Source organism: Haemaphysalis longicornis, unplaced genomic scaffold (assembly GCF_048455015.1).
Source record: "Haemaphysalis longicornis isolate Haplotype H1 unplaced genomic scaffold, Haemaphysalis longicornis Haplotype H1 scaffold_1, whole genome shotgun sequence".
Taxonomy (NCBI): Eukaryota; Metazoa; Arthropoda; class Arachnida; order Ixodida; family Ixodidae; genus Haemaphysalis; species Haemaphysalis longicornis.
The window spans coordinates 336,793,296-336,817,819 of record NW_027526203.1 but is presented as its reverse complement, the minus strand read 5'-3'; the positions used below and the strand labels follow the sequence as shown (position 1 = coordinate 336,817,819).

The 24,524-nt window shown below is 49.7% G+C and overlaps 1 protein-coding gene across 1 annotated transcript in view; it reads right to left on the bottom strand.

Annotated features, from left to right (window-relative positions):
* The window catches only part of Cad96ca (tyrosine kinase receptor Cad96Ca), a 116,951-nt gene extending 92,803 nt beyond the window's left edge, over positions 1-24,148 (bottom strand). Inside the window, exon 1 of the mRNA XM_077684080.1 lies at positions 23,743-24,148. Coding sequence (XP_077540206.1) covers positions 23,743-23,806 — 64 coding nt within the window. The 5' untranslated portion in view covers positions 23,807-24,148. The remainder of the gene's footprint in view (positions 1-23,742) is intronic.
* Between the last annotated feature and the right edge of the window lie 376 nt (positions 24,149-24,524).

The following is a 24,524-nucleotide window of genomic DNA, read 5'->3' as shown; positions in this document are numbered from 1 at the left end:
AATTTGCGATTGAGCATGCTTCCTAGCCCATTAGCCGAACAAAACTTCGAAGTACTCGAGCTTTATTCTCTTCGTAGGCATCGTATACTGCTTGTGTAACGCACCAACCCAAGCCGCTCGACCACGAAGGAAAGAGGACACGTCGCGTTAGGCCATGACACTTCCACGTTTAAACCACCCACCAGCACAACAGGCATGTCGTCGGTGAGAGCATGGAGCCCAGCTACACGTGCACGCCACCATTCTCCCTCCACCCCTACTCGTGCCCGCATAAATCGTCAACTAGAGATGGGCGCGTGCTTAGACGTGAAAGACACCAGTGAAAATGTCGCTCCGAAAGCCCTTCAAGCTGAACAAAAAGTGTTGGGTTACGTCGGCGTTCCCAGTGGGCCAGTTAAGCTGTTCATCCGGGAGGGATTCGCAGCTACTCGATGAGGTGGAACTTGAGGCGACAACGGCGGTGACTGTAAATTCTGTGGCAGCAGCTGTGCGGTGCTTTCGCGACCATCGTGCATCTGTGCACGCCGACGCTCCTTCGATTCCCGCTCTTCTTCCTCCGAGCGAACGACATGGGTCCGTCCCATAGAGAGTTAAAAGTGCAACTGCTGATAACGGCGCTAGCGCCTTTATCAACCGATTGCGAAAATTGCGAAAGAGGCATCGGTGATGAGGGGTATAAAACTTCTCAAAGAGGCATCAGCGGTGGCGAGGAGGAGCAGAGCTGCGGTGTCGAGTAAAACGGCTCAACCGGAATGAGAACTGGAGGTTATACATATAAAACTTTGCTCTAAAAAGACACCAAAATCCTAACATGTGCATAGCTTGTGCCTTCTAATGTATTGTTTTCGAATGACTGGCCGCCTACAAGGCCTGCAGTGGATGCTATTGTGATTTTGTTCACTCAGGCAAAAATAACTGGCGTTTACATGGACGTAAGGCGATTTTTTTTACTATTGGCATTGCTTGCCGCTTCTGCACCACCCAGTATATAAATGATCACATTGATGCCAAGTCCCTAGATGGCAACCCTGTCTTGCTACCTTCACAGCGCTGTACGTGGAGCCGTGGAGCCCCCTTTAAAGGCAAGCCTTGTGACCGCGGCATAGTGGACAACGTTTCACGAGTACGTAAACGGCCGACATACTCCTTGTAACAGCCAACGCTAAAAAACCCGATTTTGGCACCCAAGTAGTGTGTGTCATCATGTTATCATATAGATACCGTGAAGAGTTGGCGGGGTTGCTTCGGTAGCTGCGGCTGTGAATATCTGCGCCAGCGTTATTGGATACGGACGACGGTGAGGAGCACTTGGTGTATAAAACCCAGCTAACAACCCCTGCAGCTACCGTGATGTGTGAACAGGCAGGGCAGCACAGAAATCCCTGTATGGCCGCTATACACTATCTGCGCTGTTGCGCCTGCGCAGATTCTGTTTTTACTCAAATCGCACGCTGTGCCTCGTCATTCGGCAAACTCGCACATTTGGTCACGCTGATGTGTTCCTCTGGAGCATTGTGATGAAGCCGATCTGCAGCTATTTCTAGAGTGCACTTTCTTTAAAAGCGCCCGTGGGTCTACCTCCCGACGATGCACCTTAAGGATAGAAACTGCATCTATTTTTACTCATTCACTCACAAATCATGGTGATCAGAGGGAAAGGCAGGCAAATGACGACGTCAGCGCTCTGAAATTACGCAGAGCCGCCATGACTGGACATTTTGCATTACGTTATGTTACATTGCAGATGAAATTTTAGTATCAAACCGCATGTCGGGCCTTGTTGTTCATCTAATTGGCTCCCTTTGCCGGTGCTATTGGCCCTCTCGCTACAATGTGGCAAAGCAGATCACCAGAAATGATCTGAAGTGTGGGTTTCCATGGCGAGCCTTAAAGCTATTTCAGCCCGTACATTCGGTTAATTCACATTTAAAACGAAGGTGAGGCAGAATTAAAACTCTAATTGTCGATGACAATGAACACATTCTGTATGTGTACTTAAAACTGCGGGTGGGTCTCGTTGTATCTTGCTGCCGCCCTGGCCCTTCAGATCAGCTGCTGCTGAGCTATCAATTGTCCTGCACAGACTCTGAACGGTATGATCTTGCGGGGACTGCCCCGATGGCAGTTACCTTTACTTATGGATACCTCTTATTGCTCACGCACGTACGGGGATTAACGGAGTGGTTGGCCATTGTCAGTCAGTTGCGAGACAGGCTTACCAGTTGTGGCAATGCCCATGAGCGCGATTGGCCACAGTATTGGCCGGCCAAGACTAGTCGGTTGCTAAGCGGATTGAAAGCGGGGTCTGGTGGCTGGAAAGCACTGCTCCAGGTAATCCGGGCCTGGTGCAGATTTTCAACAGGAGGTGGAGGACGCTCAGTCTTATCTGCAACAGCGTTTATGTCTGCCGTTTACCGTTTCAGTTGAGACAATTTAGTTATACGATCTATGACAAAGCATTCCATGGCCATCAAAGAACATTTCCGATCTCTTTAGCGACCACAACACCAGCCTTGTGTTACCAAAGGAATGAAGAGGACAGAGGCATCCTTACTGTCCCGCATCCGGACCAACTCAGCGCGGACGCCGGCATGGCTTCATAAGCTGAACCTTATCTCCTCACCTCTGGGCCTAACGTGTGGTGCAACAGGTGATGTCGGGCATTCTTCTGTGGACTGCCGAGAGCATGCGACGGAGCGGTCAGCTTTGTTCGAAGAACCTCGAGGAGAGCCGCTCCGCATGCCTCTTTGGACGATGTCATTTTCGCTAAAGGCCATTGGATCTCAAGGAGAGACATTTTGCGCCTGATCCTCTGGTTTTTCAGGGACAAAAGCCTGAGTGACTCCTGGTGATTCCGCCGCGCAAAGCGGTAAAAAGGTGCTGATCGGGGGAGCGATTGCCGGCATACCACGCAAGGCTAGGTCTTTCCGTTAATACACATCAACACCACCTTCACCACCACCGCCACTCTGAAATACCAACATTTTCTCCCCAAAAATTAAGCTAGTTTGTGTACTGCTTAAGTGTCTAATAAACTCGAAGGAGCTTGTCGCCGTTTGCACTATACTATTCTAAATTTCAAAGAACAGTTTTTCGAACTTTCCTTTTTTCTAGCTCTCATTGTTAGGGTAAGCTTCCGTCTCTTTTCTTAACAGTAAACGCTCTTTGGATATGCTCTTGGTACTAATTTCTCTAATCTTGTGTGTGTATGTGTGTGGGGAGAGGGGTGGTTGTGCGTGCGCGCGCGCGTGTGTGTGTGTGTTAGTGAGTGAGTGTGCGTAAGTGTGTGCGTGTGTGTGTGCGTGTGTGTGTGCGTGTGTGTGTGCGTGTGTGTGCGTGTGAGGGAATGTATCTGTAGACACAAGCTGGGGCGTGTGTATTCGTTGACCCCCTTATCTGCTTTTTTATAGTCGTCCCTGCTGTGGCGCATGGTATTTGGGCACTGAAATAAATGAAGTACACTCTACTTCCTAGTCTATTTGTTCACACTGCTTTGTTCCTTTTAGCAGTTGCAATCCATGGATCCAAAACCACCCACAACAGAAATAAAATATATAATTAACGACCTCCATTCCCTTGATTGTGATCGGGCAATAGTGCAGTAATGCATTGATCCTCGTTCTCTGTATCTGGCGGCTCAGCCAAACGTGCCCGTCTTGAACCGAACGTACTCGTAGCAACATGGGAATAATGTTCAGTTTAATACTAGCGGTATACGATTTTTAGAGCAGCAACACTTCGTGCGGCGTTTGGCGCGCCGATGCGAGGCAGGTCTTCGTGGGTTGGGGACGTGTCATGCAGCCCTCCCCCCCCCCCCCCCCCTTCTTCTCCCCCCCTGTTTCGAGTGCCATCAGCTAGCCGTCCACGGTGGCGCCTCCATCTATTCAAGTCGTCCGCTGCGACCGGAGACACTCGGAGAGGGCACCGCCTCCCCCCGGACCGAGAGCCGCCAAGTGGACGTTGCAGAACTGCTGGTCGTTCCAAACCAGTCTCACTGAGTGTCGTCCAGCTTGGCGCGGCGTTCAATTATCTCCAAGGCTGGCTCTGCAGACGCCCCGAGGTTAGTAGGCGCAGGCTAGCTCAGGTCGGCGGCGCTCCCCTCTCTGGGCCCTGCACTCCTTGTAGGCCCTCGCCAGCAGCTCTTCTTATTTTCCAGCGCGCCTCGTTTATTCGCCTCTCGCGAGCTGCCGAAGATGCCACACCCCGCCTTCTCGGCACAGCTCCGCTCAGGTGCTGCCGGGCCCTCCATCCTGCTCTTTTGTGCGCGCCTAAGCTTTACTTTTTTTTTCTCCCCGCTCTCTTTTCGTCACAACGCGCGCTCGTTCTTTCCCGCGCTTTTGCGCGGGCCCCGCCTCGGCGCCGGTAGCTGTTTTTCTCCTCGCCAGCGGCCATCTTTTCCACGTCAGCTTGGTCACCGTCGCTCAGGGGGCGTGCCACTCCGGTAGCACCTGCTCCCCCCCCCCCCCCCTCCTGTTTTTTAACGACAGCCTTCGTTCCCAAGCGAGCGACACTTCGGCGAAAGCATTGCTTTCGAGCCCGTCAACCGCGGCTTCATTGCTGGGTGCGGCCTGGCGCCGCTTTCGATGGCTCGACTCAGCGCGCTCCTATACGGCCTTCCTATCATCAGTGTTGGAGCAAACGCTGCGCTTCTTCAAAGCAGCAAAATTGGTTTCGCTTTTTGGCAGCCTTGGTGCCTGCGGGCGGTGGAGCCTGGGCACCCCCATGGATGCTGCTCTCCCTTTTGAAGTCTTTGACGGCTAATAACTATCGCCTCTGGCAGAAATGTCGGACACACTAGGGATGCCTGAAAGGCATTGCTGAAAGACAGGTTACAGCATTCGGTAGGGTGAGGTTAGCGTAGCTTATTTAGTGGCTATAGGTGAGAGCACATGAAAGTTTTTTGCTCCCAGTTATTTCGATGACCCTCTCTGAAGCGACACGGCCATTGTATCCGTTGGAGAGCCTCTAGCCCCAGGCTAAAAAGTTGAAATTGCGCGTTCATGATTCATAAACAATTGCCTTCATGAATTACTTCGAGCAGTAAAGAAGAAATAATTCATTCATTATTTTTGTAACTAACTCTGAGGAACACGAGGGACATTTTCTTTTAAACCACAATTATTTCACTTTTATTCGCTTTGAGCCGTGGGCCATTTTGTCTGCCATTCCTCGCTAACACAGGAGCCGGATTTTCCACATGTCCAGTCAACTACGGTCTTCGCATTGAAACAACATAATACTGCCGACTATGAGAAGAGCTGTTGACATTGTTTTAAAGCGAAGCTTTCTCGGTCTCACTGATGGCGGTGGCGTAACCAAAACGCACTGCAGGAAAGCCAACTTTACACAATAGGAAAAGCCGAGATGATGATGATGATATTAATGAAACAAGAAAAATAAACGCTTCCCGTGGTCGGGTTTGAACCCGGTTCCCTCGCGTTATGAAGCCGACGTCTATCCGATGGCGCCATTCCGACACGGGTCGAAGCATTTTGTATTTTGTAAGCAACTACTCCCACTCTAAGCTACTCGAACAAATTCAATTCAAGCAAATCAATCGCAAACTTCCACTTACTTGATTTCGCGCCGAGGAAGCTTCGCGTTTCAACCATCTTTCTCGTTACATGAAAGGGGCTTCGATTTTTTTTTTTTTTTTTTTAGTTTTAACTGGCCTTTAGATAAAAAAAAATCAGTGCCATTCCACTCTGTGAAGCTGGTGGGTTTACTGGTTTGCCACAAACTCTCGCTCAAACAGCGCAGTCGCGCCGGGGGAGCGTCAGAGGGATTGTAGCCACGCCGGCGTCCTGCGTTTTCGGCCCCGCGCTATTCGGGGTCCCGAAAGGGCATCGCGCTTACGCTTTACGTACGCGTCCCGATCGTCGTCGGTGGTCTCCTTCCGCAACATTCACTGTTTTTCTTTGTGAGCAGGCTTTCCTGTGCAGCACACATTGTGGGAAAGCCAGCTTGCAAAGACCACGTTTACGCCATTCTCTATAAAGTCAGCTTCAGTTATAAACGCACATACATTGTTTGGAAGGCACAACGATGAGGCTTGACGGGGCCTGTGCCCCTTGATACACACATATAGAGTACAGAAAGAGTGCGTAAAGTGCAAGAATATTTGACACACATACAAAGCGTTGTAGAAGCAATTGAGCGATTTTGCAGCAAAAGTTTTGTGATGGACAAGGTCATGACATCTGACGTCACAAGATCGTCCTCCGTAACGTGCGGCCCACGGGTTACAGAGTGTAAACGCGGTATAATGTCAAAAGGAACAGAATAAAGGTGTTTATACCTGTCTTCCCTTTAACAAAGTCAGTTGATTTCCGGTGTAAACAGTTCACTTTGTACAAGTTCCGAGCAATGAACCACGGCACTCGTCTTGGCAGTTACCCCTGAAGCCGTCTACGCACGAGTCCATTTGTACGCGGTTGTGAACGGGCCGCTGCAAAACACTTCGCCTTCATGCTTGTTGGGCGAATGAAAGTGTCAACGGACTCAAGAATTTAGCGTACGTCGAATGCTGGACTTGTTCTTCACTCGGTAAGCCTCCACAGGACGCACCCAGTCCGTGTACTCCACCAAGCTGCGCCCACGCAAACGGGGCCCCATTCTACCTGTGGGCGGTGATGTTCCGCCCCCAGTAGCAGCACGGCATTGTTTTCGCAGCTGCATCGCGTGCATGACCGCGTGCAGATCCGCCTTGGAAGGCATTGCATTTGGGGCGGAGAGGAGCGCCGTTCGCAGGGGCAATTTGACCAGCCACGTTAACTTCCCCAGCAGTCACTCGGCGGCCCAGATCGGGCGGCGAACGAGGTCAGCGTCGACGCTGGGGCCGGGAAGCCCCGGCCATTGCCTTCGCCGAAGTAAGATGCGCTCGGTGTCTTCGCGGCGCCAACGGCGCGTCCGGGAATCGCGAAGAAACGGCGGTCGGTGGGAACGCGTGCGAGATATGGCCCATATTTGCGTCCCCGATAGCCGCGGGGCCAGCGGCCATGCTCATTCGGGCTGCGCCGGCCGCCCAGGTAGACCTCGGCCGCCGCTAACGACGGCGCGGGGAAACGTCATGGGCCGCTGCTGGCGGGGCGGGGGGCGCCGAGGCGGCGACTTTCGGGGCTATTCTCGCTCTTGCGTGAGCGCGGCGAAAAAGTAACCCACTCGCTGCATCGGCGACTGAATTACGACCTTTAAACTATGCGCCACTGTTTGTTCAGAAGGCGAAATCTCGTAGAGTTTTGTAGCCCCGATGTATACCTGCGTTGAATTAAAGGATTGAACTTGGTAACTTGATGCCGAATGAAGAGGTGAGGGGAGTGGCACTTTTAATTTTGGAAGCTTCAAAGCTCTAATCGTGTAATAACAAACCTGTTAGCTAATTACAACCGAAGATGTAAAAAAGCAAATTAACTTGTACTCGCGATTCAGTTTGAGTATTGGTTGCGCATTTCTGTCGACAAAGACATCCCAACGGAATGTCACAGCAATATCAACTAAACATCAACGTATTCGACGGGCAACCTCTGCGACGCATATCTCAAAACCCATCAAGGCTACCTAGTTCGGTGGTTTGAAGAAAAAGCTAACAAAAATAGAAGTAGGGGAAACCTGAGTAAATGAAAGCTAACAATTACGCTTTAAGAGGAAAGGTCCGGGGGGGGGGGGGGGGGGGTGGATGAGCTGGCATCTATGCCTTGATGTTCGGGGCGCTCTTTGTCGGCGGCGCGAGCAGACTTCAGGACCAAAATAAGCCGCAACGAGGCTTAATTTTAAGCGCGAAAGGTCAAAATTTCCCTAGTGAACGCCTGAAACTTTTATTTCTCGGCCCCGATTTCTCTCGCTTACCCAGTTAATTATACAATGCTAAATATTCGTTGTTTTCTGCCCCACTTCAGCGGCCAAAGCAAGTGTGTCGAAGGGAACCGAGAAAATGATACCGAGATATGAAACACTGTCCTTGCCTTTGATGTTATCAAACTTGTCATTAGAGCACAGTATTGCTTTATCAGTCCGTCAGAACAAAAGGAGTATCACAAGCGATCCTCTCAGCCCACGACATACAGTGAAAAACATTTCGTGCATGAAATATTTTACGAAATATTTTTAGTCATGCATGGCACGGCTGTATCTTCCACAAAATTAGTAACTAAAGAAACGTGCTACACGTACTTTTATGTGCTAAAAAGGTCCGTATAGGGTTTTTGACGGGATGAACGCACGGCAAACCACCAAACAGCTGGAGGGAGTGACCGACCCAAGTGTATACAAAGCGATGTCACCTTGGCGAGGCGTTAATAAGTGTGATGTTATCGCTAAAAAAATCACAATTGACCTCAAAATTTTAAGATGTAATTGGAGCACAGAATTGTCGTGCAACTATCAACTTTTCTCGAATTTCCACTCAGACCTGAAAATTGCCTTAACCAATTGGAAAATTTCCCTCGAGTTGACAGCCCTGGGGTGTACATAATTTAATCTGGGTTTCGGTTGTTATTCTTCGTATTCTACGCAGTAACTGTTTACACGAAAGTGCTGTCAACTTTACTTCTCATTATCTGCGGAGAATACTGCCTTTTGTTTATAGTGTGTGCGTGTGTCTTTATCAGTAGCACGAGAGCAGCGGAAAAGCTGAGTGATTGATATGACCACTCGCTACCATGGTGCAGTGAAGAAAGAAACACTAAAGGAAAGAGAATTCAGGCCTCGGCAATAATTTTGGGCTTTTTTATAGCTTTCTCGGCGCTTGTTTTCCAATGAAAGGTGCGTTGCTTGCAAATGAGCATTCTTTTGTGTGTGTATGTACGTGAGAACGTCAAGTTGTTCAGATGCAGGCCTTCCGAGGCGATCCGTACAAGCTAGTTCTGTGCAATCAATCGAGGCCTTGTGGGTTGGGGAGGGAGAAAATGAAGTTGTAGAACATTTGGTCCATTTTCCATACTTTGTTGCACCACGTTGAAACACCGCAAGTCGTGAGCATGGCGACTGCAGATTCTAATAGCAGTCGGCGAAGCTGTATTAATCAAAAGTTTGGAGGCACGTGGTGCAGCGCCCGTCACCGTAGACATTTCACAAGCTCCACAGGCCCGCCCTCACACTTTGTAACGTCACAAATCTTAGTGCAGGAAGCGCCTGTGGCAGTGGAACCAGTCCTCGCGTCTTTATTATTTTCTATCGAAGATGGGTTGTCGTCAGACGTGGTATGCACGTCAACGGCTTTGGGCAGACAAAATAAGATGCGAAGTACTCGCGCTTGCGTACTTCAAACGAAGCGCAGCGCCGTACTGCCAAGCTCGGTTTTGCGTAGCGCTCTGGAGCAACCTCCGTCATTTGAGAGTGCACACTCTTCCGCACCAACGCACCTATATACAGCCTCTGTACGGCGGCCGGTCTGCCCAAGCATGACAAACCTGTCCTACATAATATATGCCCCAAAGTGGTCCACACGAATTCCTTTGCTGAAGAACAAGAATTCAGTGCCTTTCCACTCTTTGAAAGAAGATGACCAGTTAAGCTGGACGCAGTCAACCGAGTGCACGAAACAAAACACGTTTGTTTGTAATTTGCAATTGAGGGTAATTAGCTAATTAGCTGAATGAAATTTGGAAAGACTCGGACTTTACTCCAGTGGACAAACATGGGGCTGTCCCTTTTCCGCCTGCGTCGTAGGCATCTTACTCTCTGTGGAACGCACCCAAACGCTCGACCACGGAGGACAGCAGACATGTCATATTGGATGGTGAGTCATCCACGTTTAAATCTCTAACCAGCCCAGCAGGAATTTCATCGGCGAGAGAGTGACGCCTGACTGTGCGTGTGCGCCTCTCTCTCTCTCTCTCTCTCTCTCTCTCTCTCTCTCTCTCTCTCTCTCTCTCTCTCTCTCTCTCTCTCTCTCTCTCTCTCTCTCTCCTTCCCCCCGCCTTCGGTGCACGCATAAAAGGGCGACCGGTGATATGCGCGTGCTTAGGCGGGACAGACACAGGCCAAAACGTCGCTCCTGATACCCTTCGAGGTGCTCGTCTTCTTACGGGAAAAACAACGGCCGAAACCTCACACCAGGAGCCCTTCAAGAAGGCAACACAAAGCAGTAGTTCTAGAGACAAACAATTTCCGTTCTAGGCCGATTTGTCCGCGCACGCTAATATGGGGAAACCGGGACATATATAACGAAAAGAGCAGGACCACAAGACCGAGAACTGGAATAGGGAGTGCCTCCTGGCTTGGTCTTTGTAGCCGGTTTTTTCCCTTTAGTCACATACAAACTGCAGCCCAGTGTTCCGCCTCCTAGCAATCACTTCATTTTTAGCATCCAACTAGCTTCCACTCTCCTGTGCTACTTGCTCATTTCGTAGGAATTTGTACATATCTGTAATGACATGCACTGACATCGAAGGCACCTCTGAACGGGCAAGATGTAATGTTCTGCAAAGCACTGTTTCGTGTGTGTGTCTGTTAATTTCTTTGTGTGTGTGTGTGGGGGGGGGGGGGGGTGTTGTCGCAAGTCGCTGTCAATATTCGGACTATGTACAGCTATTCCCTGCAAGTGCCTTCCTATGCAGGCGTGTGTAAGGATTCCCACTCAGCTTCAGTTACATTTGACGTATAGCATGCCAGGAAGTTTGCCGGGGTGGCCTGCCCAGCTTATCAAAAAACTTCTTCTCTCACTCACATATCAACTATCGATATTGCCACACTCCCAGGAACGACGTAAGATTGTCCTACTCAATAAAATTTATTGGGGTAAACTTGTGTTCCGCAATAAAATACAAGAATGGACGAACATCGAAGAAGCCGCCACCGGAGTGACGTGCACAGTTGAAAGTCAACGATTCTAATGCCGCGTCGTTTGGTCTACATGCATACATCTTAGAGCGCAGTGCTTTCCAGAAACATCGATTAAGATTGAGGACATTGTCGATCAAGCAAGAACAGTCTAGGTGATCAGAGAACGGTTGGCACTCTTCCCTTGTAAAACGAGACAGCAGTGCGAGGTCAGGCAGCCTCGTTTTTTTTTTTTCTTACCGTATTGCCCCATGCTGTTGAAGGTATGCTTGTCCGTAAAACCGAATTCCCAACACGGCGTCACAAAGATGCAGGGGCGCTAGCATCGATACAAACTGCAGTAAACGTTACGGAAACGGATACAATAAAAGCAAACGAGTGTGCCACAATAAAGAAAATTATCACGAAACAAATATAAAGACGAAAATGACGCTACGCACAATGCGATATCAGACGACATCAAAAATTCCGACGGTTTCCATGCTGTAGGTATTCCGGCGACGAATGCCCACATCTTTTCCACTATGTTTAGGAGCATGAAGTAAGTTTGTACCTCTTATGAAAGGTATGATTTGCGCCTCCTACAAGAGGTACCATTTGCATCTTTCATGAGAAATACAAATGGGTGCTGCGTTTAGGCTATTCGGTGCGTCGTGCTCACTGTTGAAATCCGGCAAGCGACCAAATTACAGATTATCACTAAGCCTTGCACATTTTGTTTTTTAGCAACGCTGTCGGTGACAACGTGTACTTAGCAAAGCGGAGGAGCAATACGAGCCTAGCCACACGGTCGACTTCCATTTATAAGGAGTCTATACCTGGAGCCAGTGGCGGTCCCAAGGGGGGGGGGGGGGGGGGGGGAGAAGGGGGCGACCCCCCCCCCCCCCCAAAGAGGTCCTCAGCTTCTTATTTTTTTGTTTTTTTTTTTCGAAGCATTACACTTGCGCGAGGTTAAATCCCACTTGTGCGAGGTCGCAAACGTGTTGCGACCGTCAGAAATGCGGGCTCCAGTCAGCCGTGCACCGCCTACGGGGAGTCAAAAACCACTGTGTCGCTAAGTGATTTGTGCGCAAGCGGGTTACACCACATATGCGCACACGCCAGCATGGTTATCACCTCCTCCGCAGAACTGGCGCAAGGAGAGGAGCGGTTCTTATTCCCCCCCCCCCCTCCCCAAAAAAAAATCGCCCCCCCCCCCCCCAAAAAAAAAAAAACAATCTCTGTGACCGCTACTGTCTGGAGCCCAGCCGGCCTATGCCGCTGGCTCCGTCGACCGTTGTGGACCAAGTCCCCTGCCCGTTGCTGAGCCAGCTGGGCTGTGTGAGCGCGGCAATTATGTTCGTTAAAAAGCGGGTGGAGGACAATGTGCAACTGCCACGCGTCATCCTAGCTCGCACTGGGCCTCTAGAGAGCGCGGACCGTTCAGACGCAGAAGAGCGGAAATGTGGGTGACCCGGCCACCGCGACGCCCCGCTGGGCGCGTGCATTGCTCTGCAGCGCGACTTTTCCGCTGCTGCCACTGCAGCCCGTGAACGTACGAGGCTGACGCTGGGAGGCTACAGTTTGGCCTCACTCAGGAAGGCACGTCGCTAGCTCCTCCAAGGGCGTCTTTTTTGTCCTTTTTGATCATCTTTTTGCTTTGCCAAGGTTAGCGCGTGGTCAAAACACGAACACATGTTTTTTTCCTCGAGTTATGAGTCGGCGGTAAACGTCTGGATCTCGCATTTGAACTCATCGAAGGAAACAGTGACTTGACGCCCTCTCTCTTCCTCTCTTGAGAACTTGCCAACAATATAACACCAAACACTGAACACTAAATAACTTCCAAGAACAGACTTCAACAAAATAAAACGCACGTGTAATAGTGCGTTCACGAACAGGCAAAGTTCATTCAGCCACGTCATTCACACTGTGCTTCTCCCCGCTCTAGGCAGCACAACGTTGACCTCTGTTTTGATCCGTCGTCGGGCTCAAGACGGGCTACATAGACTACCGAAGCTCTTCTAGTTTGCCTGCAGTGCAGTTAATTGGACGAATTTCCTCGGAAGACATGAGAGTGAGTGTGCATCCACGTGCATGTGGTTGCGTGTGGGCATCATTGAAAATCTTCCATTTTTCACCTGGCTTACCAAGCTGATCGCAAAGTGGCATGCTAACATGGCGTTTTTGTCTACATAACGTATTTCTCAATCCCTCTCCTCATATATATATATATATATATATATGCAACGGGATAAGAACTCGGCGCTTAGGGTTTCTATAACGGCTTCATGCAACCGGAAGAAGCCGCAAAACCTCGCGCACGTGGAGTAAGCTTGATGCAAAGGATCATTGTTTTTATTTACACGTCGCTTGTTTTATACTGGCGCTCACTGCTCCAGAAAATAATCAGCGCGAGCCTCCACGTTTCACCAAAGGCACTGTACCTAAAGTGTCATCGACTGAGCCCATAGACTATGTGCCTTCGGACGCCTTTGGACCACGTCATCCCAACTGCATCAGTGACCCTATTGTTATTTTCGGAGTATGCGAAACAATGGAAAGCAACACAAAAGCCTTCAGTAAAACGAGACTGGACTGTGAAAAAAAAATCTCTGCTCAAGCGAGGCTCGCGTGCTTTAATTCTTCGGAAGCCAACGTTGGCTGCGTAAAGCGCACCAGGCCCTCAACGCTCGCTGTTTAGAGAATTGTCGCAGGTTTAAAAGAGCCCAGCCAAACCCAGCAGGTAGCTCCTAGAATTGCATTTGCAGCGCCTGCAGCTCAAGGTCGGTTCTGTATGGGCAGCTTCAAATGAATCATTATGCTTTGTCAAGTTGCTAACTGGCGGAGGAAGCGGTAAGTGAGGTCAAACTGGCTGTGGGCCTGTTAAAAAAAGGAAGGGATTAAAATACGGGGAGGCGGTACTTTTAACGGATACTGGGTAGGTATTTTTTTGATTATTAAGAAAGGCTTCCTCGGACGAAAACTTCAAAAAACAAAGCAAAAGAATAATAAAAAGGAACGTCTGCGTTGGTTAACGATGCCTCCTCCCAGCCCATGCAAGCACAGAGGCAGCAGAAACATCGTCAAGGACGCTGCTGCAGCCTCCACCATCCGCCTACAGCTTGCATGAACGCTCGGCAATTACATGAAGGACTCAGGGGACGTCGTGCACATGACATCTCCGTGGGGAAACTTGGCAAGGCGTGTGTTTGCGGAATACTGCGTCCTTTCACAATTTTTGTCGCGGCTGCAGTAAAATGAGGAGGAACCCAGAAGGTACGTTATATATGCTAGGTCCCCTCCCATCACCGATGCCGCTCTCGTGTGCCGTAAGTAAATTTCCTCGGTGTTATGAAAGAGGAACCACCATAATTATTACATCCCCGTGCCACTTTTGCTGTTACCAACTTCGTGAGTATACCCCAGGGGCACGTGGGCGGGAAATAGCTTCCTACATCTTACTTACTTCGTATCTCGACTTGCAAGACAGTTTAAGCACAATATGCAGCTTCGGACGAATAATGCCCCAACGTGCTTCCATAACATAATATTAACACACACGCATACCCACTCGCACGCACGACCGCACAGAGAAAGCTCCGCACAGCTGTCTTCTTTTGGTGCTCTGCTGTGTCCCGGGCGTGAAATAAACTGAGAATACCCACGTTTAGTTAGCGACTACGTCGATGGTACATAGACAACGAGCCAAGAACCATTGCCCCAAAACCAGACTCAGCATGGCGTGCACGCGAGGTATCAGCCCCATCTGGCCGCTTTCCCGTTGCGCACAAGCGGCTGAACTAGACGTGGCTCCGCGAATCAATTCGTCGACTGAAGAGCCTACACCGCCGGAGAAGTGTCTGCACGTGCATGGAGAAATGGCACAGGCGCCTTGAGGATGGCAACTAGACACCACCTTCTTTTTTCTCGGCACGTTCGACAGCCACGCATGCAAATCAGGCGAGACGAGCAGGGCGCCGAGCTTGCGTCACGCCGTCGTCGCACGCGTCTTTTCCTCGAGCATCGAGGAGATGGCGCGCTCCCGCACGGCACGTGACCCCGCCTCGAAGCCAGTGAGCGCAATGCCGGGTCGAAAGGTCGGCCAGCCCTTGTATCTGCCGCCCCTTCCTCGTCGAGCTGCGGCAGGCGACAAGCGACCAGTTTTCCTGGAACGGCCGTCGGAACACCGCCGGTGCGCCCGTCGAATGCGATTGTTTTCCTAATAAAAGAAATAATGGCAGCCTGAGCAATCGGCTCGGAGAAGAGAAGCCTTGAGCGGAAACCGGGACCACTGATTTCCCAAGACGGCTCTCGTCTTTTGAGGAAACGGCCGAGCGGGTTCTTTATCGCCCGGCCTGGCCCGGCAGCGAGACCCGCGCAGACGTGGTAGCGGCGCGGAGAAGCGGCGTCGCCGGCTTCCGAGTCGCCTGCGTGACTCCGACCCATTCCCTGCCTTGGCACCAGCTGTTCGCTACGTGTTCGTCTCCCTATCTCTGACCAAGTGCTGGATTCTTTCTTTTCTGGAAGAGCGACTAGGCGTTGAAGACTCACTCCTATTCGCTGCGCGGACGTATACGGGAGAAAAAAAAAACCGGCTGGGTTTTGCCAGCAGGCTATTTCTTGGGACCATGCGCTGAGCTGACAGTTTCTTAAAACTCGCCTTTCTTTTTACCGCATGACTAGCAAACGAAATAGATGTGAAGGGACGCTCTAATTGCGTGATTTTTCACACTGTTTGCGCGCGAATCCAGGCTGATCCTTCATCCATCGTCAATAAAAAATACCCGCCCCCGTATCCACCTTTTTTTTTCTTCTTTATCGGCTCGAATAAAGACGTTTTTCCACCACCACCACTCCGTATCCACACGTTTTTTTGCGAATAAAAATGGCTCCATGTGAAGGTGCGAAAACTCGAACCCGAAGGTATACATGCGGAACGAACGCTGTGCACTGAGCTACATTCATAGAAGAGCGGGTCACGAGTGCACTAAACATTTCAATTTATTCCGTTAAAGGGACCCAGAAAAGCCTTTTGTAAAAGTTACAAAAGGCCCTTATTGTCGCGTAGTACCAATATAGCGATGCAATGCCGTTAGAAGTATTGATCTACATTCAGTATTAACTGCGCCAGAAGTAATTAAGTGAACCTCTCCCCCCTTGCCGATCGATTCCTCCTCCCTCTCTGCTTCTTTCAAAGCAGCTGGAAACACTGGGAATAGCCATGTGACATCGCGACGCTCGACTTCCGTTCTCCGCTAGCTACATTCCTGCGCCTAGGCACGCGTCAATCGCTGCAGACCCGCCTTTGCCTCGGGATCGCGCAGGAAGGAGGAAGAGCAACCGGAAGCCAATGGCAGTGACGTTGCCGGCGACCGACGATCGGCCGAATCAGGGGGGCGCCTCGCCGTTGCGTCAGCCGCGGTCGGCTCGCTGCGGCGTCGCGCTCATCAGCTGAGAGAGGCGATCTTCAAAAATTGTTTACAAATTATCCGTACAACGTATGGGGCTCACACTTGGCTAAAAAATCCCCCGTTATGTGTTCTACCACCTGAATGCATTTGATTGCCACCTTCACAAAGCTTTTTTGGGTCCCTTTAAGAAATGGCGCTGGGATGAGACTATTGCTATCCAGTTTCATTGCGCAAACGTGGGCTGACTATACGTTTAAAAACTATCGTTATGCAATTGGCGGTGAGATTTGAGTGGCGCCCTCTGGCTTAGACGTCGGCTTAGGGACTCCCGCCGGTGTCGTCTGCTACACTCCGCTTGCGAGGGGCAGGCGTTCCTGTGCTAGAAAAAGCCCGCTTTAATGCCGTAGTGCATTGAAAAGCGTAATTCTGGTAGTTCAATTATTTTTGCCAGCTTCTGACACATCTGAATAATTTCAAGCTCTATCCTCCACAAGTTTGCAACACACGAGGAGAGAGAGAACAACTTTCTTCAGAACATCAGTCAGAAGTTTGTGTGTAACACGTCCTCTCTAGCTTGTTCGCAAGGTTCAGCGCTCAGAGCTCCTCGATAAGTATTCAAAATGTGTAGGCTTCCCTTCAGCATTTTTGAGATGCTCTCATGAAGACTCAACGGTGTAATGCTCGTACCAAGCAGCGGGCCGCTACACGCGCATCGCACAGCAGGAAATAAAGCGGCTGTAATGCATTTCTTGTCAATGTCTTGTCTTGTCAATGTTAACAGGTCAATGTTTTTTTTCTGCGCCCAACGCATTATTTTTCTCCACCGTCACAAACGTCTTAGTAGGTTTGGAGATGTTTGGGAGGCTCACAGAGATCGTGTGGATATTTTCTTCTGCAGGCTGTCCCATCTTCACAAATTGGCTTTCCTTATGGATGCGTGCAAGAAGGTGCATATCCGCAGCGTGCGTTGTTTACTCACATGCAAATGCAAGGAGAAGGTTTGCGCTACGCCAGAGCGATCGCGCCCCAGACAACGTTGTCCAGAATATTCGAAGGGGGCTTTTGTGCCCCGAATTTCTATCGTAACCTTCGTTATCATAACGAACTGGCTCTCAACCCAAACAATTATGACATCATTACGGTGTTGAAGTCTTGATAAACTCGCTAACTAACGCAATAAATAGTATACGTGCATATATTACAAGAATCGAAACCGACGAATACTTCCAAGCGGCTCTTTATTATTTGCCAACCTTTCCAGGCGCAAAGAACGAATCCTGGTCTTCTCGGGATTGCGTTCTATGAATTCAAGAAAGTTACTCTTACTCCCTTGTCCTGGACTGAGCACCCGGGCCACTGATCAGCTCGATTTCACTGTTCAATAAAGTTTTTTTCCTCCTCCTCCTACTACCCTTGAGTGCACTTTTCCTATAAAACATATCTTAATATTGGGAAGATATGGCTGTGGGAAATGTACCGAAATGTCCCTCCAGATCTGAACAAACATAGTGTTGTTGTACCTTTATCGTAGACGTGACTCGTCTCGCTCAAAAAACCTCCATACTGGTTAGAATCCTGGTATAAAGCCAGCCCGCGCCTATACACACAGTGGGTTATTTGGAACTCAACCCAGAGTTTTTGCCGCCCCCATAGTGCATGTCGGTATACTTTCATGCTTGACAACGCGTAAAGTGATCTGATACAATACTTTCGAGCGTTCGGCAAGGTTGCAAAAGCGGTTTTACCTTACATGTGATTACCGGGAATCGTAATGCATTCTGCCAAAGCCGACAGTACAGAAGGCCTGGAATTTGCTTTGGTCTAGTATTTTCACTGTTGTCGGTTACTAGCAGCTGGCTGTTCCCTCTGTTCGAAAGACTGCTTAATACAGAAGCTGTCACCTAGCTCCGACTCTTCGCGCTCCGCACAGGACCGGCTTCGCAAGGAATGGGGCGACGCCAGCAATGTTTCTTCCGTAGCGGCATCCAAAACTATACTTTAACTCATCTGTTGAGCTAGTGTATGCGACTTTAAATTTATTATTATGAGAAAAAGTTAAGCACACGCAAAGTGATGTGTGGACAAGTATCCGACGTCAACCGAGCGCAAAGGAATAGCAGGGAGAGTGAGCCCGAGTGAAGCAGACAACAGATGCGAGAATCCCTAAGCCGACGTCACGGAGGTGCGCTTCGCAACGCCGCCCGTGGTCGCGCTCACCGACAATAGCTGGCGCCGTATAGTCAAGGTCGTAACAAGCCGGCCGTGCGACAATTTTCTTTTCATTTGGGCGAACGTGATGCAGCTGGCCCTGTGATTCACACTTTGAGGTCCCCACACCTCCCACGTGCTTTCAGGGCTTCTCCAGACGTCGCAAATCAAGAATTTAAAACGTAAGCCATCTAAACGGTCTGTCCGAGGTCTATAAATGGTCAGGAACAGAAATGGCGTCTTTATAAAGTTCAGCTCCATTGAAACGAGATAGTTATCTTCAATGCCGTTTGTCGGCAATTCCTTTCGTTTGCACTCCATGTGCCAGCTTAGCCGAATGTATCGTTTTAGGCGTCCGCCTACCGCGACTTGTTGCGGGCCAGAACTGCTTTGCGATTCCTGCCCTTCCGCTTAGGTCCTCGGCTTCTATGCCCCACGGGACGGGGTTCGGACGTGTGTGTGTGCAGAGTTTGCACACGCCTTTCACAAATGTAGCACCATAATATCGATGTGTACACAGAACAGGCATCGACGATTCTTCCAGGTATGACTGAAATGCACTTTTTTCCTATGTTAGAGAACCACAAAATTGCATTACACCTACGTTTTGCTCAGCAGTATACAGGCAATTCTCTCTGTCATATTTTCATTCTATTCGATAACGTCAGGGGGAAAATTACGTATGTAGCCAGATATGGACGCGGCCGAACTAAAAGCAGGTTACATGCTTCCCACGCCTGTCAGTGTTTTGAAGGTTTATTGAAGGTTTATTGAAAAATATAGTTGGTACACTGAAATGCAATAACTGATACATACATTGTGTGAATTGTGACCTTTCGCTTTCTCCTCCCCCTTCCCATCCTCACTTCCCCGCAGGGCCTTATGGCCTCTCGTCTTTAATAAAGTGTTTCACTCACTCAGAAGGAGGTCCCAGGTATCTTGACTCATAAACAAATTCGTTCTTATAACTCGCATACAAATGCCCCCAGAGACACTCCTCCCCCATCCATGCTCTCTTTCTCTCTCTCTACAAAAGATTCGAGTGACATTTTTTTTTTTTTTTGAGAACGGCTTCGTGCTCATGAAATTCGTTGCTTTTACCATTATGCAATAGCGTGCGCTCGTAGCCTTGTAACCGTTCCGGAGTACGCTGGGCGCTCGCATTCGTAAGCTGTTGCGGAAACTCCTTAGCCGTACAAACTGCCCTGGCCGCTCATATTTGTTCCGCGTCGGTTGCTCTTGCAACCTCATCGCAGTTCAAGGCAGCCCTGGCAGGCCATTCAGAGTTGCGGCATGTATGCTCGCCAGTCAGCCTGAGCTCTCGTGGAAAGAATATGCCCAGCGTAGCGGGCCTTTCGGCGTTGCACTCGAAGATTGCTCTCGGGCTATTGACTTCTCGGCCCTAATACCTGTGCCATACGTGCACGAAAATTTGAATGCCTTAAATTTATAGTGCCATTAATTCCTGCTACATACAAAATGCTAATGCCATTTGCCTCAATGTCATTGTTGCTTTAAGGAGTTTTCCGTGACTCATCCGCCTTAAATATGCGCGCTCTACGAAACACTAGGCGGCGGCGTGTTGACGCGGAAACATCCCCAAGGCAAGCTAATTTTTTGTGCCCTGTTTGCAACCAACATTTCGCCCCTTTCGACGACCGCACGTTTTCGTCAACATATTGGCCTTGTATCTGCGCCCTGTATTTTTGTATTAGTAAATAAATGTCACAGCCGTCCCAAAATTCCTGGGGAAGGGTAACAACGGCAAAAGGTGAAATGCCAGGATTCTCTAGTAACGAGCACCCACATGGCGGAGCCCCTTCAAATACTTGCAATTTGGCAGAGGCTGGCTCACGCCATTCTTCCAAAAATAATGTTTACTATTGCGATTACAACATTTTAAACCCTGCCATGACATTTTTGCATCGTCTAAGACCTCCGAAATGCCAGTTGTTGAACATTATAGTCATAAGCATAATCATGCCCAACGACTCTAATATCATTAAGTGGAGTCGTATAGCACAGCCCACCTAAAATCTAATGTGATTCTGTAGTCCCGATTGACTATAATGACATTATTTAGGTAGTTATGGTCGGTATAACAAGGCACTGTGTCTGCATACCCGCCGCAGTGCCTCAGTGGCTGAGGCGTTGTGCTGCTGAGCCCAAGGACGCGGGTGCGATCCCGGCCGCAGTGGCTGCATTTCTGATGGAGGCGAAAAGCGAAAACGCCCGAGTGTCGAGATTTCGGCACACCTTAAAGATCCCCAGGTGGTAAAAATTAATCCGGAGACCTCCACATACGGCGCGCCTCATAGCCCAGGTCTAACTTCGGTGCGTTAAACCGCAAATTAATCAATAGCTGTGCCGCCATAGCCCCTCAAGCCGTATCACGTGACACCATACCGTAGCAACACGGCAGTCTTATCCGGCTGTGTCGAATATTATGCGGACAAACTTCGACCGGTGGCGCTAGCTCAGTGGTCAGTGTCGTAGAAGACCGAGACCGTATACCGACTCGCCGGTTGTTTCTTAAACGCGGACGCTGGGAATTTTTCTTTTAATGATACCAGATGGTCTTCCATATCTAGCTATCTATCTATAAATGATCTGTTAACGCTGAAGTCGGTGCTGCAGTCACTGACTGTTTTCTGGAGGTAATATTCTCGACTTTGCCTGGCCACCACCGTATCAAAATGGCGCCAAAAAGGCCATTTCTGATTGGCTTTCAGACTTCGTGACGAAACTGCATTGGCTTTTCGGAAGCCCGGTAATCGGAAAAGCACAGTTTTCCAACAAGCCAAAATACGCAAACTGGGGTAAACGAATTTTTTGTCTTCTGAACCTTCAAAATGAACCTATTCACAATTTGTGTGAACAAAACCCTACCGTCGTGCGTAGAAGTCAACCGCGAAATCGTGGCGCAGTGTTAACGGTGCCCCTTGACACCACACGAGGCATTAGTTGGAATCTCATGGTGCACTTAATTGTGACGTTGCAGGAATTTTTGTTTTCCGTTTAGCGCCGCCAATGCCCGCTCACGCACGCACACACGCGATGGTTCATCTGGATGCCACTAAACGTTTCCGTGCCTGATAAAAATATAGCGAATAAAAGACTCCGTAAGGTGTTCCGGCAACGGATGCTCCTGTTCGGCCCTGCTTCGTTATTTTTCCGATATGAATCGCTACGCATGAACAGTCACACGCCGCGCTACTCCATTCAGTCATCAATGCCGACATTTCGGGATTAATGTCTTTGGTTCATTATTAAAGGGGCTACGAAGACAAAATACAACATGGTTCACTCTGAAAGAACAATACCTTTGCCACTTCACTCACTCTATCCCAGCCACGAAAGACGTTTCTTAATGCAGGGAATATTGAAAAACTTCCAAACTTCGCGCTACAGCAACGCCAAAGCAACCGCAGGGATGCAATAGAGGCCAGCACTAGAAACATTTTTATCAGTGTGTTAACTGCGCGTTAGCAGTTAATCGATGCGATCAAACAGAATAAGAGGCCACACTACAATCACCCCGTCATGTCTCTTGACGCTGGCTTATGTCTGCAGCCGCCAATCGCACAAAGAAAATTCTGTGACGTCATAGAAAAGTTGCCGCACAGTGGCTCCGGGGTCGGTACTGCTTGGAGTGTTTTCTTTTCGTCTCCATTATTGTTTTTTTTAAGTTTGCGATAAAATTTATATTTTGTTATCGGGACACACAGTCTTTTTAATGAACCAAAGTTGTATTTTGTTTTCATGGCCCCTTTAACGCTTACGACGAATACAAAATGCAATTGTATAACTGTTGAGGTGGTCTGCATTATACACATGACTACGCCAAGGACGCACAAAAGCCTGTTTCTAGGTGTCATAGCGCAAAATGGAGCATTCGCAGAGCTTCCACTGTGACTGTTGCAACGACCAAACCTAAAACAAAGCAGGTAACGGCAGCGGATGTGCATTAGGAAAACACTATTAGGTTGGAGGCAATCGCGAATCAGGCTTTATGAATGTCAAAAGTAAATTGATCTCGTTGGTTATCTACCCCGTATTAAATCTGATACCCGCGCTTGCAATAAAAAATGAAATTTAATAACATGATAGTATACAGGCAACTTTTTACGCATCAGGCGCACCCAGCACCTGAGTCCGTCACGATAATTGTGGTGGCCTCAGGTCTTGAGTCATATCCAGCTCTAAAGACAGAATGGTTGACTTTTCTGGACCTTTTCTGATAGCGCAAAAATTGCCTTGTTTGAACGTCTAATGGAAGGCTGCCCCTAGTGAGTTCGGCGGAAAAACCTCGTAAAACATATTTCTAGGACATCGGGAGAAACACACACAGCTTGGAGAATAAGATCGTTTTAAGTTCAAGGTATCATAATAACGATCTGGCACATTCCCGTTTAGGCGTCTATTCCTGCTCATTTTGTTTATTTTTTTTTCATTCTATATCTAGTGTTGCACAAGACACAAAAATCAACCTGTAGCAGTTCAAAGCGTATCGATCAGCATTCGGGCTGTAGGACCTCCGAAGGCGACTTCTAAAGCTTGACTTGGATACTAGAAATGCTTAAAATGGACGAGCTTTTTGGCAAGCAGGCGGCATCGTAACACGTGCCACTGAAGCAGCCTTGTTCTCGCTACCAGAGGTACCTGTTGATTAGGCAAGAACGATGCTCAGGCGTGGGCCATAAGATCAAGATGCATGTTTTCTCATCAAAGGTGAAAGTAGCAAATAAGATCCATGAAGCAGGTAATGAATGCTCCTCCTCACGACTTCGGCGCTTAATCACGTTGCACCTTCCTTAGAAGACCGTCCAGACCGAAGCGAACCAATTTGGACACAATTTGCAGTCAGTTTGCATGTGGTCAGACCGTACATGTCCAAAATGGTGACCTCCTAGCAGTGCATACAAAGAAAATATAAAGGGCAGGCAATTTTGAGTGCGCATCATGTTCTGAGAAATATCAAGCTGGCGCGGGAGAAAGTTATGAGGATGAAGTCAGTCCCTTGGTTGTAGTTACTTCGTAGGGCTTCTACCCGATTACACTTTCAAAGAGATCACATCCGCCTCTGGACGACCAACGCCAATGGCGACCAACGTGTGAAGTCCCGAATGCCTTTGGAAGCAGAGCCAGGGCAAGAAAACAAGGCTAATGCGTTTAGTCTTCACGTCGTTTTACATTGTCGCGTCTCACAACTCATTGAGCGTCCGCTACAAGTGACTAGCAAGTTGCTTTTCAGCAGGTGTTGCTTTTCCAGGCGCGTGTTCTCAGAACGCCGCGCGAAGGTTGCGACGGGCCAATCCGGGGGCGGTGCGAAGAATGCGCGTGCGGCCTACAGACGACTCACCTGACTGCAGCATGGAAGCCAGCACACATCCCAGCAGCGCCAACGCGCCCGACGGAGCCTTCATCGTGTCGCCGGTTCACCAAGCACGGCGAGCAGAGGCGCGAATAGCGAATGCACGGCGGAGAGCACAGCACGACGCCGCCGTATCCTGCGTGGTGGTTGCCGACTCTTGGCCGCGGCTGCCGCTTGATCAGCCGACGGCACCGCAGTTCCACCGAGTCCTCATGGCACTGCTCCAAGCAGGGAACATTGGGTCATCGGCGAAGCACCACGACAAAGACGGCGGCGGCCGAAGCAAGCCGGACGAACGCACCCTCCACGCACTCTGGCCCGTCGTCGAACGCTGTAATTTGGCGGAGGTACTCTCCTCTCCTCCTGGGTCACGTCTTGGAGACTCCGCCTTCGAGCGCACTGGCTCGACGGGATGCCAGTCGGGCAGGCTCCCCTCGCACAAGGGCGAGAGGCCCTTCTTGGAAGCGCGCCACCTACCTGCCGGATTCCTACCTGGCTACTCCCGGAGGCTGCGGACAGGCTCGTCTCCTCGCCGGTGCTCCGTACGCCGGGGGCTCCGACGCCGGCGAAAGAAGCCCGTCCAGGGCCAGCCGGTGTTCTTAAGTGACTCCTTCCGAGGGCAATTGATTTCCCTCATCCGGCTGCACTGTTATGTGCTCTACCAGAGTCACTGAAGGCCTCTGGCTCAGCTTTGCACCAGAACACCGTTCCTGCAGGCCTCTGAACAGGACTCAGCAGCTTCAGAATACAGAGAACCCCGGCCACAGCTC